This window comes from Leucoraja erinacea, chromosome 23 (genome assembly GCF_028641065.1).
Source record: "Leucoraja erinacea ecotype New England chromosome 23, Leri_hhj_1, whole genome shotgun sequence".
Classification (NCBI taxonomy): Eukaryota; Metazoa; Chordata; class Chondrichthyes; order Rajiformes; family Rajidae; genus Leucoraja; species Leucoraja erinaceus.
Window position 1 is genome coordinate 33,359,592 of NC_073399.1, and position 12,976 is coordinate 33,372,567.

Below are 12,976 nucleotides of genomic sequence, written 5' to 3' on the forward strand. Positions count from 1 at the left end.
GTTCTCTCGTTTCCACGAGAAAATCTCATCCTTAAAATTATTTTCCAAGTTTCCTTTGCAGTTGTGTATGTGCAGAGGCCGCACTTAGAATATTTGGTTCGGATCTGGGCATCATGTTATAGGAAAGATGTTGTCAAGCTGGAAATGGTTCAGAAAAGATTTACGAGGATGTTGCCTGGACTAGAGGGTGTGAGCTACAGGGAGAGGCTGAGTAGGCTGGGTCTCTATTCCATGGAGTGCAGGAGGATGAGGAGTGATCTTTGTACAAAATCATGAGAGGAATAGATCGGGTAGATGCCAGGAGTAGGGGAATCGAGGACCAAATGTCATAGGTTTTAAGGTGAAGGGGAAAAGATTTAATAGGAATCTGAGGGGTAATTTTTTCACACAAAGGGTGGTGGGTGTATGTATGGAACAAGCTGCAAGAGTATGGAGTTGAGGCTGGGACTATCCCAACATTAAAAAAAAAAACAGACAGGGACATGGATAGGACATGTTTAGAGGGATTATGGACCAAACGCGGGCAGGTGGGGCTAGTGTAGCTGGGACATGTTGGCCAGTATGGGCAAGTTGGGCCGAAGGGCCTGTTTCCATGCCATATGACTAATAGATATGGACCCTTTTCCAAATATCTGATGATCTCTTATTAATCGGTGATATCGATCTCAGCTGATCTCCGCAGCCCAGCCAAGTTCAAATGCATTTCTCTTCATTGGCTTCCATTTGGCTAAACTGTTTAGTTGCTTTCCTTTGAAATTCCAGAAATGTGTGAATGGTTCGGGTAATGATTTCCATCCTGTGAAATGCCCAGGAACGTTGGTGTAGCATTAAAAAAAACACACGCACAATGTGCTGCTAGACAAAAAAGCTGGAGACACTCAGCTGGTGAGGCAGGTGGGCCTGAAACGTCACCTATTCCTTCGCTCCATAGATGCTGCCTCACCCGCCGAGTTTCTCCAGCTTTTTTTGTCTACCTTCGATTTTTCCAGCATCTGCAGTTCTTTCTTAAACACAAAGTGCTGGAGTAACTCAGCCGGTCAGGCAGCATCTCTGGAGAACATGGATAGGTGACGATTTGGGTTGGGACTTAACTGGACACTAACATTGATTACATCTTTTTCTTTCAGGCTCGGTGTTAGGCTGAGAAACTAGGTTCATATCTTCTGATGACCTTGTATTTATGGAGGACTAAAAGCCTAACAGCCCGTCAGGACAGGCTAGAGGCAGCTTATCTGTTGTGTCATTTCCTTAACACTCATTGTCTCATGATTCTAACTCGGGCTCCAGGTCAACTACCCACTTCCATTTGGTGGGAAGAATATAAAATGTTGCTCTATTTTAAGAACATTGTGTAATATTTCAAGTATCACTGGTTGATGATTCAACGCCCTGCCTACTTTGTCATTTTCAACCAGCAGGAGTGGGATTGAGTGTAGATGTATCCTATCTGTTACAGTCACCCATTTCTCTCCAGAGATGCTGCCTGACCCACTGAGTTACTCCAGCATTTTGTGCCTGTCTATTAGTTCTCAGCATCTGTAGCACACCAGTCCCATAGACATCCTCCTCGTCCTTCAGAATCAGGGAGGACTTGCTCCCACTCCATTGTTGAGATGGTTGAAGGGTCTTATAGACTGTAGTGGCCTCCGCATGCTCCCAAGGTGGGGAATCGAGGCGTTTGGTGTCTGCTCAGAGGCTCACCTCCATAACTAACCAACTAGGCCATGTTGGTGAGAGGAGATGACATTTCTTCATGGGAACTTTGGGAACATTTCCGATGCACCATCTCTGCCTCTCAGAATGTGTTGGATGCTGTTTATACACTGGAGATAGACTCAAAATGCTGGAGTAACTCAGCAGGACAGGCAGCCGGTCTGGAGGGAAGGAATGGGTGACGTTTCGGGTGCCGCTGGAGGCCCTGCAGTAGCCTGGGGCTCGCCTGGGTCGGGCACCATTCCAGAAGTCCTGGTGCATGGATCGGACTGGACTGGCTCAGTGGACTATTTCTATGCTCTTTGTACTAAGTGAGGATTGTGCTTGGGTATGGCAATACTTTAATGGACCGAATGGAACAAAGAATTTCACTCCACATCTGCAGAGAGAGAGAGATATATACATTTATTGGCACATGTGCCAATTGGTACAGTTTGTGGTTACCATGCAGCCATATGATGTACATGTGATAATGAAGGACAACTAGTTGCTCTTGGCATCACGTTTGGCATGGACATTGTGGGCTGAAGGGCCTGTTCCTCTGCTCTACTGCCTGGGCACAATGGAGGTAAGTTACTGGCCATATCTATGGCTGCCGGAGGAAAGTGGAGCACCAGTGGTACCTCGAGCAAGAGAGGCTGCAAACTCCACACAGACGGGTCCTCGGGTCAAGGAGGAACCCAGAATACTGGAGATGTGAGGCAGCTGTTTTATTCAATATTCATGAAGGAACTGCAGATGCCGGATAAATCGAAAGTGGACAAAAAGTGCTGGAGAAACTCAGCAGGTGAGGCAGCATCTACGGAGAAAAGGAGCAAGTGGCGTTTCGGGTCGAGACCTTTCTTGGTCTCTGTTCGACTATCTTTACGCCATAGGGAGCCTGTTATCGGGGGGTGCACCACATCACGGTTTGCGAACAGCTCCATCCAAGACCGCAAGAATTTGCAGTGAATCGTGGACGCAGCCCAGACCTTCACACAAACCAACCTCCCACCACTGACTCCGTTTATACCACACGCTGCCTCGGCAGCATAATCACGGACCAGTCTCACCCCGGCCACTCCCTCTTCTCCCCTCTCCCATCGGGCAAAAGGTATATAGAAGTGTAAAAACACACACCTTCAGATTCAGGGAGAGTTTCTTCCCGACTGTTATCAGGCAACAGAACCATCTTATCACAACCAGAGAGCAGTGCTGGACTATCAACCTAATTGGTGAGTCTTGGACTATCTTTAAGAAAGAACTGCAGATGCTGGAAAAATCAAAGGTAGACAAAAATGCAGTAGAAACTCAAAGGGTGAGGCAGCATCTATGGAGCGAAGGAATAGGTGACGTTTCGGGTCGAGACCCGGAAGGGTCTCGACCCGAAACGTCGCCTATTCCTTCGCTCCATAGATGCTTCTGGGTTTCGACCCGAAACATCGCCTATTCCTTCACTCCAGAGATGCTTCCAGGTCTCGACCCGAAACGTCACCTATTCCTTCGCTCCATAGATGCTGCCCCACCCGCTGAGTTTCTCCAGCATTTTTGTCTACCTTGGACTATCTTTGATCGTACTGTATTGGCTTTAAGTTGCACTAAACGTTACACTGTAAACAGCTCGATTGTAATCTTGTACAGGTATTATCTTTCTGCTGACTGGTTAGCACGCTAACAAAAGCTTTTCGCTGTACCTAAACCGTTTTTTGTTTTTTTTGCATTCTATCGAAGCGAATGGTTGCAACTGTGCAAGGTGCAGCGTTGCGTTCAGTGCTGCAACAGTCCAGACACACCTGGCATAATTTGCAAAAGGGGTGAGGCTTGTGCTTTGCCCCTGAAAGGGTTAACTGAAACTGAACTTCCAGCACAGAGAGTGAGAGAGAACGAGGAAGTGGCTCGCTAAGCTGGGTTGTCTAGTTTTTAAAGTGGGTGGTGCTAACACACACACACACCCACACACACCCACCTGCACAGCAGCGGAGCCTTTGTGAGAACCAGATCGGTGGCTGAGCGAACCTGGACCTGCTGGTCAGGGTCTCCGCTGGGTATCATATCCCTGCCTCTCTCCTCAACATCATCCTCAGTCTCTTCCCCCACCATGGCTGCAGAAGACAACAGCAAGGACCTGGTCTTTGAAGGATACTTGAAGAAGCGAAAAGATAAGATGGTGAGATATGACCCATGCAATCAGTTTAATTTGCAGGTAGAACCTCTTTCACATACTAATTACCTTTTTGGATACCAAATACGAGGGGGGGTAGCATTGAGGTGAGAGGGGCAAAGTTTAAAGGACTTGTGCGGGGCAGGTGTTTTTACACAGTGGGTGCGTGGAGCGCGCTGCCAGGGGGGGTGGTGGAAGCAGATACGATAGTGGTGTTTAGGAGACTTTTGGACGGGCACACGGATATACAGGGAACGGAGGGATATGCAGGCAGATCAGCATGGGTCTTGACGCCATGTTTGGCACGGACATGATGGGCTGAAGGGCCTGTCATTGTGCTGTCCTGTTCTATGTTCTGTTCATAAATGTGTTTAAATATTCGCTAAAGGACAAAATTCTTGCTATTGAGGGAGTACAGCGTAGGTTTACAAGGTTAATTCCCGGGAATGGCGGGACTGTCATATGCTGAGAGAATGGAGCAGCTGGGCTTGTACACTCTGGAGTTTAGAAGGATAAGAGGGGATCTCATTGAAACATATAAGATTGTTAAGGGCTTGGACACGCTAGAAGCAGGAAACATGTTCCCGATGTTGGGGGAGTCCAGAACCAGGGGCCACACAGTTTAAGAATAAGGAGTAAGTCATTTAGAACAGAGACGAGGAAACACTTTGTCTCACACAGAGTGGTGAGTCTGTGGAATTCTCTGCCTGGTGGAGGCCGGTTCTATGCATGCTTTCAAGAGAGAGCTAGATAGGCCTCTTAAAAATAGCGGAGTCTGGGGATATGGGGAGAAGGCAGGAACGGGGTACTGATTGGGGATGATCAGCCATGATCACATTGAATGGCGGTGCTGGCTCGAAGGGTCGAATGGCCTCTACTCCTGCACCTATTGTCTATTGTCTATTGAAAGGTTGTGATTTCTCTCTCCTTCACTACAGAAGTTTGCTTGGGCAAAATACTGGTTTAGGCTCCAAAATACCACCTTATTTTTCTACACCGAGAAACCGTGTGAAGCAGTAAGTGAACTTCTTGAAACAAAATTTACTTCTCCTTGTTTACTGTTGTTGCTCAATGTTTGCCTTCAATAATAGCCTACTGCCAATTTATCTTTTTCTAGTGCCATCTCCGTGGTCAATACTATATCTACACGGTAAGCCTTTTTTTAAATAATGTAACGTTTAACAATGTTTAATGTCTTATGAGTTGCTCAGTTTCTTTGTAGTTGGAATTGTTACAGACTCTGCCATAGTTCCTTATGTTTAAGAAAGAACCTGCATATGCTGGAAAAAATCGAAGGTAGACAAAACTACTGGAGAAACTCAGCGGGTGAGGCAGCATCTATGGAGTGAAGGAATAGGTGACGTTTCGTGAGGCAGCATCTATGGAGTGAAGGAATAGATGACGTTTCGTGCCGAGAGTCTCGACCCGAAGCGTCACCTATTCCTTCGCTCCATAGATGCTGCCTCACCCGCTGAGTTTCTCCAGCATTTTTGTCTATCTTCGATTTTTCCAGCACCTGCAGTTCTTCCTTAACCATATTCAAGTCAAGTCAAGTCAAGTTTATTTGTCACATACACATACGAGATGTGCAGTGAAATGAAAGTGGCAATGCTCGCGGACTTTTGTGCAAAAGACAAACAACAAAACAACCAAACAAATTATAAACACAATCATAACACACATATTCTTTTACATAATAAATAATGGAAGGAAAAACGTTCAGTAGAGTTAGTCCCTGGTGAGAATGTAACGTTTAACAATGTTTAATGTCTTATGAGTTGCTCTATTTCTTTGTAGTTGGAATTGTTACAGACTCTGCCATAGTTCCTTATGTTTAAGAAAGAACCTGCAGATGCTGGAAAAAATTGAAGGTAGACAAAACTACTGGAGAAACTCAGCGGGTGAGGCAGCATCTATGGAGCGAAGGAATAGGTGACGTTTCGGGTCGAGACCCGGAAGGGTCTCGAACCAAAACGTCGCCTATTCCTTCGCTCCATAGATGCTTCCGTGTCTCGACCCGAAACGTCACCTATTCCTTCCCTCCGTAGATCAGGTGTGGGGAACCTGCGGCCTTCTAAGCCATTAAGTGCGGCCTTTATCAACGAATCAAAATTTTGTAGAACAAATCATTTTATTATTATTATTAATATGTTTTTGTTCATCTTTTATCATTTTTATTTTAATCTTAAAATGAACGTATTCAAAGTTAAAGAAGATTCAACAAAATAATCCTCCCCGACTGACGTCCACAATTAAAACATTAGTAAGTCATGAGGGCTATTTTAGCAAAATAATGTACATTTTGAAGTATATCGATGCGGCCTTATTAGATTACAGCTAATGCGGCAATCCAACATGCAAAGGTTCCACACCCCTGCTATAGATGCTTCCGGGTCTCGACCCGAAAAACGTCGCCTATTCCTTCGCTCCATAGATGCTGCCTCGCCCGCCATAATTCCTTACATCTTTTGGCCCATTGAATCTATCCTGAATCATCGTCCAGTTTGAACCCTGACCAATCCCTCCACAGATGCTGCCTGCCCTGCTGAGGTCCTCCTGCACTGTGTTTTGCTCCAGATTCCAGCATCAGTTATTTCTTGTGCACTTCAGTCCCCACTCATTCCCTGTCGATAATGCCCTTTGATTTTCCTCCTCCTCACCCCCAGGGATAACTAGCAAAGTCATGGGGAGGCCACACACACATTGCTGGAGTAACTCAGCAGGTCAGGCAGCATCTGTGGAGAACATGGATAGGTGACGTTTCACAGAGTGCTGGAGTAACTCAGCAGGTCAGGCAGCATCTGTGGAGAACATGGATAGTTGACGTTTCACAGAGTGCTGGAGTAACTCAGCGGGTGCAGCAGCATCTGTGGAGCTAAGGAAATAGGCAACGTTTCGGGCCGAAACCCTTCCGGGATTCGGCCCGAAACATTGCCTATTTCCAGAAGGGTTTCGGCCCGAAACGTTGCCTATTTCCTTAGCTCCATAGATGCTGCTGCACCATAACTGAGTGGGTCAGGCAGCATCTGTGGAGAACATGGATAGGTGACGTTTCACAGAGTGCTGGAGTAACTCAGCGGGTCAGGCAGCATCTGTGGAGAACATGGATAGGTGACGTTTCACAGAATGCTGGAGTAACTCAGCGGGTCAGACAGCATCTGTGGAGAACATGGATAGGTGACACTTCAGGTCTGAAGAAGGGTCCCGACCCGAAACATCACCAATCCACCCACGTTCTCTAGAGATGCTGGACACCAAAAGCCGGAGTAACTCAGCAATATCTTTTGAGAGAAGGAATGGGCGACATTTCGGGTCGAGTCCCTTCTTCAGACCATGACCCATTCTCGAGTGTCGACCCGAAACGTCACCCGTTCCTTCTCTCTGGAGATGCTGCCTTGCCCGCTGAGTTACTCCGGGACTTTGTGTCCTTTTGTGTAATCCAGCAACTGCAGTTCCTTGTTTCTGCAGTCTCAGGGAGAACTTGCAAACTGCAGACGCAGAGGCCAGGATTGAACCTGGGGTTGCTGGAGCTGTGAGTGTGCCCCCACTCTGCCACCCACAATAGAAGGAAGTGCTCGGCTCTGAGCTTTACCGAGCAGCGAGTTCCCAATTTCAGACAGACAAAGGCGGACGTTGCTTTGTGTTTTAATTCCTCTCTCGTGTTAACTTCCCCCTGCGATCCTCACCAGATTGTCAGACCCGGTTACTAGCTGGTTGCCATTTAACTTGAACCCAGCGCAATTGGTTTAGTTTAAAGATGCAGCATGGAAACAGGCCCTTCGGCCCACCAAGTCCATGTTGACCATCGATCACCCATTCACGCTAATTCTATGTTCATGAGTGATAGGAACAGAATTAGGCCATTCGGCCCATCAAGTCTCCTCTGCTATTCAAACATTTTCCACACAGAGAGTGGTGAATCTCTGGAACTCTCTGCCACAGAAGGTAGTTGAGGCCAGTTCATTGGCTATATTTAAGAGGGAGTTAGATGTGGCCCTTGTGGCTAAAGAGATCAGGGGATATGGGGAGAAGGCAGGAACGGGGTACTGATTGGGGATGATCAGCCATGATCATATTGAATGGCGGTGCAGGCTCGAAGGGCCGAATGGCCTATTCCTGCACCTATTTTCTATGTTTCTATGTTTCTATCTAATTCTCCCCCTCAACCCCACTCTCCTGTCTTAATAGACAATAGACAATAGGTGCAGGAGTAGGCCATTCGGCCCTTTGAGCCAGCACCGCCATTCAATGTGATCATGGCTGATCATCCCCAATCAGTGCCCCGTTCCTGCCTTCTCCCCATATCCCCTGACTCCGCTATCTTTAAGAGCCACATCTAGCTCTCTCTTGAAAGTATCCAGTCTTCTCCCCACAACCCCTGACACCCGCACTAATCAAGAATCTATCTTTCTCTGCCTTAAAAATTCACTAGCTTCTGACTAAAGAAATTCCTCTTCATCTTTCTAAAGAAACGTCCTTTAATTCTGAAGTTATGACCTCTGGTTCTAGACTTTCCCACCAGTGGAAACATCCTCTCCACATCCACTCTATCCAGGCCTTTCACTATTCGCTAAGTTTCAATGTGGTCCCCCCCCTCATTCTTCTAAACTCCAGCGAGTACAGGCCCAGTGCTGTCAAACGCTCATCATATGTTAACCTACTCATTCCTGGGATCATTCTTGTAAACCTCCTCTGGACCCTCTCCAATGCCAGAACATCCTTCCTCAGATTCGGTGCCCAAAACTGCTCACAATACTCCAAATGCGGTCTGACCAGCACCTTCTAGAGCCTCAGCAATACACCCCTATATTTGCCAATGTTATCCCACTTTCCCATCCACTCCTCACACCCTAGGGAGCAATATACAGAGGGCCAATTAACCTCCAAACCCGCCGCCTTTGGGATGTGGGGGGAAACCGGTGCACCCGGAGAAAACCCACCAAGTCACAGGCAGATCATGCAAACTCCACACAGTCAGCACAGGAAGGGTGACGTTATTTTCAGAGACTGCATCAATTCTCTGCTGTACCCACTGTACCTGGACTACTATGTACCTCATTGGAGACCCTCGGACTATCCTTGATCGGACTGTGCTGGTTTTACCTTGCACTAAACGTTATTCCCTTTATCATGTATCTGTACACTGTAAACGGCTCGATTGTAATCATGTGTTGTCTTTCCGCTGACTGGTTAGCACGCAACAAAATCTGTTCACTGTACCTCAGTACAAGAGCGGAACCTACTATCAAAACATGGGGGGGACGTGTCCCCTCTGCCCCCCCCCCCCCCCCCCCCCAGTTTTTTCCGCCCCAGCCACAGTACACGTGTCAATAAACTAAACTAAACTAAATAATAATCTAAATAAAGTAAACCAAACTAAACCTACAGCGATGATTAGGAAGGAACTGCAGATGCTGGTTTAAACCAAAGATAGACACAAAATGCTGGAGTAACTCAGCGGGACAGGCAGCATCTCTGGAGAGAAGGAATGGGTGATGCTTCGCGCTGAGACCCTTCAGCCTGAGGAAGGATCTCGACCCAAAATGTTAGCAATTCCTTCTCTCCAGAGATGCTGCCTGTCCCACTGAGTTACTCCAGCATTCTGTGTCTATTTATGGCAACGATTGATGCTGTGACCACACAACAGCCTGCAACCCTAGAGCACCGTTGGGGGCATGCTTGGCTCATGAAAGGTGCCACAACAAGGCACATCATGGGAACAGGAGTAGCTGGTTTAATTCCCCCCCCCCCCCCCCCCCCATCCATATTGTGGGAACGGAGCCTTTTGCATTAGCACAAGGCGTGGGGAATTGGAGAAGTAAACCTCCTCCAGGCTAATTCACACAACTCTGGCAGTGACGTCAACATCCAGAGACGAGGCCACTGAGTGATTCACGGTGCAGGTAACTATCTCAAGCCCTGAGCCAAACACCCGGTGACAAAACATTGCTGAAGTGTCTGTTTTGTTCCTTCAGCATTGTGAGCTGTTCGTATTGTTCATTGTTTAAGCTGCATTTACGTTACAATTAGTGGACCATTCAGCCACCTACCACCCTCCCCCCCCCCCCCCCCCCCCCCCCCCCCCCCACCTCCCCACCTCCCTCCCTGAGCCTGTTTCACAATTCAATGAGATCATGACTCCCAGAGCTCTCTGTAAACTGTCTGCAGATTAAATCTCCTTGAAGTCCTTTTATTTGGGAAGTTGTGGCCCAACCCAGGGGACTATTTGCGTGCCGGCCACAGAAGCAGAACTACAATCACATATTACAATCGCTCGTAGATAGACAAAAATGCTGGAGAAACTCAGCAGGGTGAGGCAGCATCTATGGAGCGAAGGAAATAGGCAACGTTTCGGGTCGAGACCCTTCTTCAGACTCCACACTTACAATCGCCCCACACTTTTATATTTCTGCTCCTACAGTAACATTACTTACATAGAAACATAGAAACATAGACAATAGGTGCAGGAGTAGGCCATTCGGCCCTTCGAGCCAGCGCCACCATTTAATGTGATCATGGCTGATCATCCCGTACCTGCCTTCTCTCCATACCCCCTGATCCCTTTAGCCACAAGGTCCACATCTAACTCCCTCTTAAATATAGCCAATGAACTGTGGCCTCAACTATCTTCTGTGGCAGAGAATTCCAGAGATTCACCACTCTCTGTGTGAAAAATGTTTTCCTCATCTCGGTAATAAAAGATTTCCCCCTCATCCTTAAACTGTGACCCCTTGTTCTGTTACTTTAACTATGATATTCCCTCATCATGTATCTGTACGCTGTGGACGGCTCGATTGTAATCATGTATTGTCTTTCCGCTAACTGGTTAGCACGCAACAAAAGCTTTTCACTGAACCTCGACACACGTGACAATAAACTGAACTATACCGAAACTGAAAACTGTTTCCATTCTCGGGCAGTCACGGTGGAGCAGCGGTAGAGTTGCTGCCTTACAGTGAATGCAGCGCCGGAGACTCGGGTTTGATCCCGATTACGGGCGCTGTCTGTACGGAGTGTGCACGCTCTCCCCGTGACCTGCGTGGGTTTTCTCCGAGATCTTCGGCTAACTCCCACATTGCAAAGACGTGCGGGTTTGTAGGTTAATTGGCTTGGTGTAAATGTAGAAATTGTCCCTAGCGTGTGTAGGATAGTGTTAATGTGCGGGGATCGCTGGTCGGCGCGGACCCGGTGGGCTGAAGGGCCTGTTTCAGTGCTGTATCTCTAAACTAAACTAAACTCAACTCTGACTTAAGAAGGGTTTCGGCCTGAAACATCGCCTATTTCCTTCGCTCCATCGATGCTGCTGCACCCGCTGAGTTTCTCTTGTACTTTTGTCTACCTCTGACTTAAAGCTACTGAGAAGAGATAAAAAGCAGCATGGTGGCGCAGCGGGTAGAGTTGCTGCCTCGCAGAGACCCATGTTCGATCCTGACCCTGGCTGCTGTCTGTGTGGAGTTTGCAAGTTCTCCCTGTGACTGTTTGCGTGTCCTCCAGGTGCTTCCCAGTTAATTGGCCCTCTGTAAATTGCCCCGAGTATGTAGGGAGCGGTGAAATAACATGGAACTAGTTAAACTGGTGATAGGTGATGTTTCAGGTCAGAGCTGAGCAGAGTGTTAAAAGTCCTGACTAATCAAGAATCTATCTGTCTCTGCCTTAAAAAAGGCAGCACATATTCTCCAGGGATGTTGTCTGACCTGCTTAGTTACTCCAGCATTTTGTGTGTTTTTCCTTGGTAAACCAGCATCTGTAGTTCCTGTTTCTAGGTGAAAGGACAATCGATATTTCCGTGCTGTATCTCTAAATCAAACTAAACGCCTATGCTAGTATTTCCCATTTCTTTTCCTTCTGTGACCCCTCTGATTTCAAGAATAATCGTTTTCAATAAGCTCTCACAACCAGTAAAGCCCCCTGTCCCACTTTCACAACCTAATTGGCAACCTCTGCCGACTTTGCCCTTGACTCATACTCGCCGCCAGGTCGTAGGAGGTCTTCGTAACTCTTCGTAACTCTTCGTAACTCTTCGTAACTCTTCCTCATGCTCGTGAGTGGTCTCCGCGTACTCGTGGCCTCAAGTAGGTTGCGGAGTTTTTTCCAGCCTGATGAAAATGTCCACGAGTTTAAAAAAAAAGGTCGGCATGGAAAAAATGGATACTTTTTACTCGTAGGTAGGTCGTGATGGTGGTCGTAGGTCAGTAACTGGCCCGAGGAAAAAAAATGCAAACATGACATTTTATCATGTGATCATTTTCCACTCGTAGCTAGTTGTAGGTGGTCTTAGATGTGGAAGACGAAGGTCGAGGGGGGTCGTAGGAGGTCGTAGACATAGTTGTAGGAAGTCTTTTACTTCGGCATGTCAACCCGTCTAGGGTCTTCTAAACTCGTGGATTAGGTCTTCCAAGTGGGACAGGCCCTTCTCTCTCTCCAAACCGTAGACATTAACGATAACAATGTCACGTGAACGTCAGCATTTCTCCAACCACTCCCCCTCCCTCTTGTTTACAGAAATCTACCAGTTGAACAAGTTGTATCTGATGAAAATAAAAGATACAACAGTGCAGAACAGGCTCTTCAGCCAACAATGTCTGTGTCAAGCATGATGCCATGACAAACTAATCTCATCTGAATGAATGAATAAGTTTATTGGCCAAGCGTGTACACATACAAGGAATTTGCCTTGGTGCTCCGCTCGCAAGTAACAACACCACATACAGTGAACCATTAAGAATAAAACATAAAAACATTAAGAATAAAACATTATAGTTTAAACATGTAAATGAAATAAAATACCAGAGCAAAAGGAGGCTACAGACTTTTGGTTATTGAGTACAGCTGCTGCTCGTGGAAAAAGAGCTGTTTTTATGTCTGGCTGTGGCGTCTTTGACAGTCCGGAGTCGCCTTCCAGAGGGAAGTGATTCAAAGAGTTTGTGGCCAGGGTGAGAGGGGTCAGAGATGATCTTGCCCGCTCGCTCCCAGGCCCTTGCAGTGTACATGATCCATATCCCGCATATCCAGATGCTTAAATAAGATGCCAGGTAATAGATCCTTAAAATATACCCAATACACGCGGCATAATATTGGGTTAGTTTAGTTCAATTAAGTTTCTTTAGTCAGAGGGTAGTTAAT

At 47.0% G+C, this 12,976-nt stretch overlaps 1 protein-coding gene across 1 annotated transcript in view; it reads left to right on the forward strand.

Annotated features, from left to right (window-relative positions):
* The first annotated feature begins 3,547 nt into the window (after positions 1–3,547).
* LOC129708459 (uncharacterized) overlaps positions 3,548–12,976 on the forward strand; it is a 25,027-nt gene continuing 15,598 nt past the window's right edge. Inside the window, exons 1-3 of the mRNA XM_055654253.1 lie at positions 3,548–3,859; positions 4,792–4,869; positions 4,971–5,003. Coding sequence (XP_055510228.1) covers positions 3,791–3,859; positions 4,792–4,869; positions 4,971–5,003 — 180 coding nt within the window. The 5' untranslated portion in view covers positions 3,548–3,790. The remainder of the gene's footprint in view (positions 3,860–4,791; positions 4,870–4,970; positions 5,004–12,976) is intronic.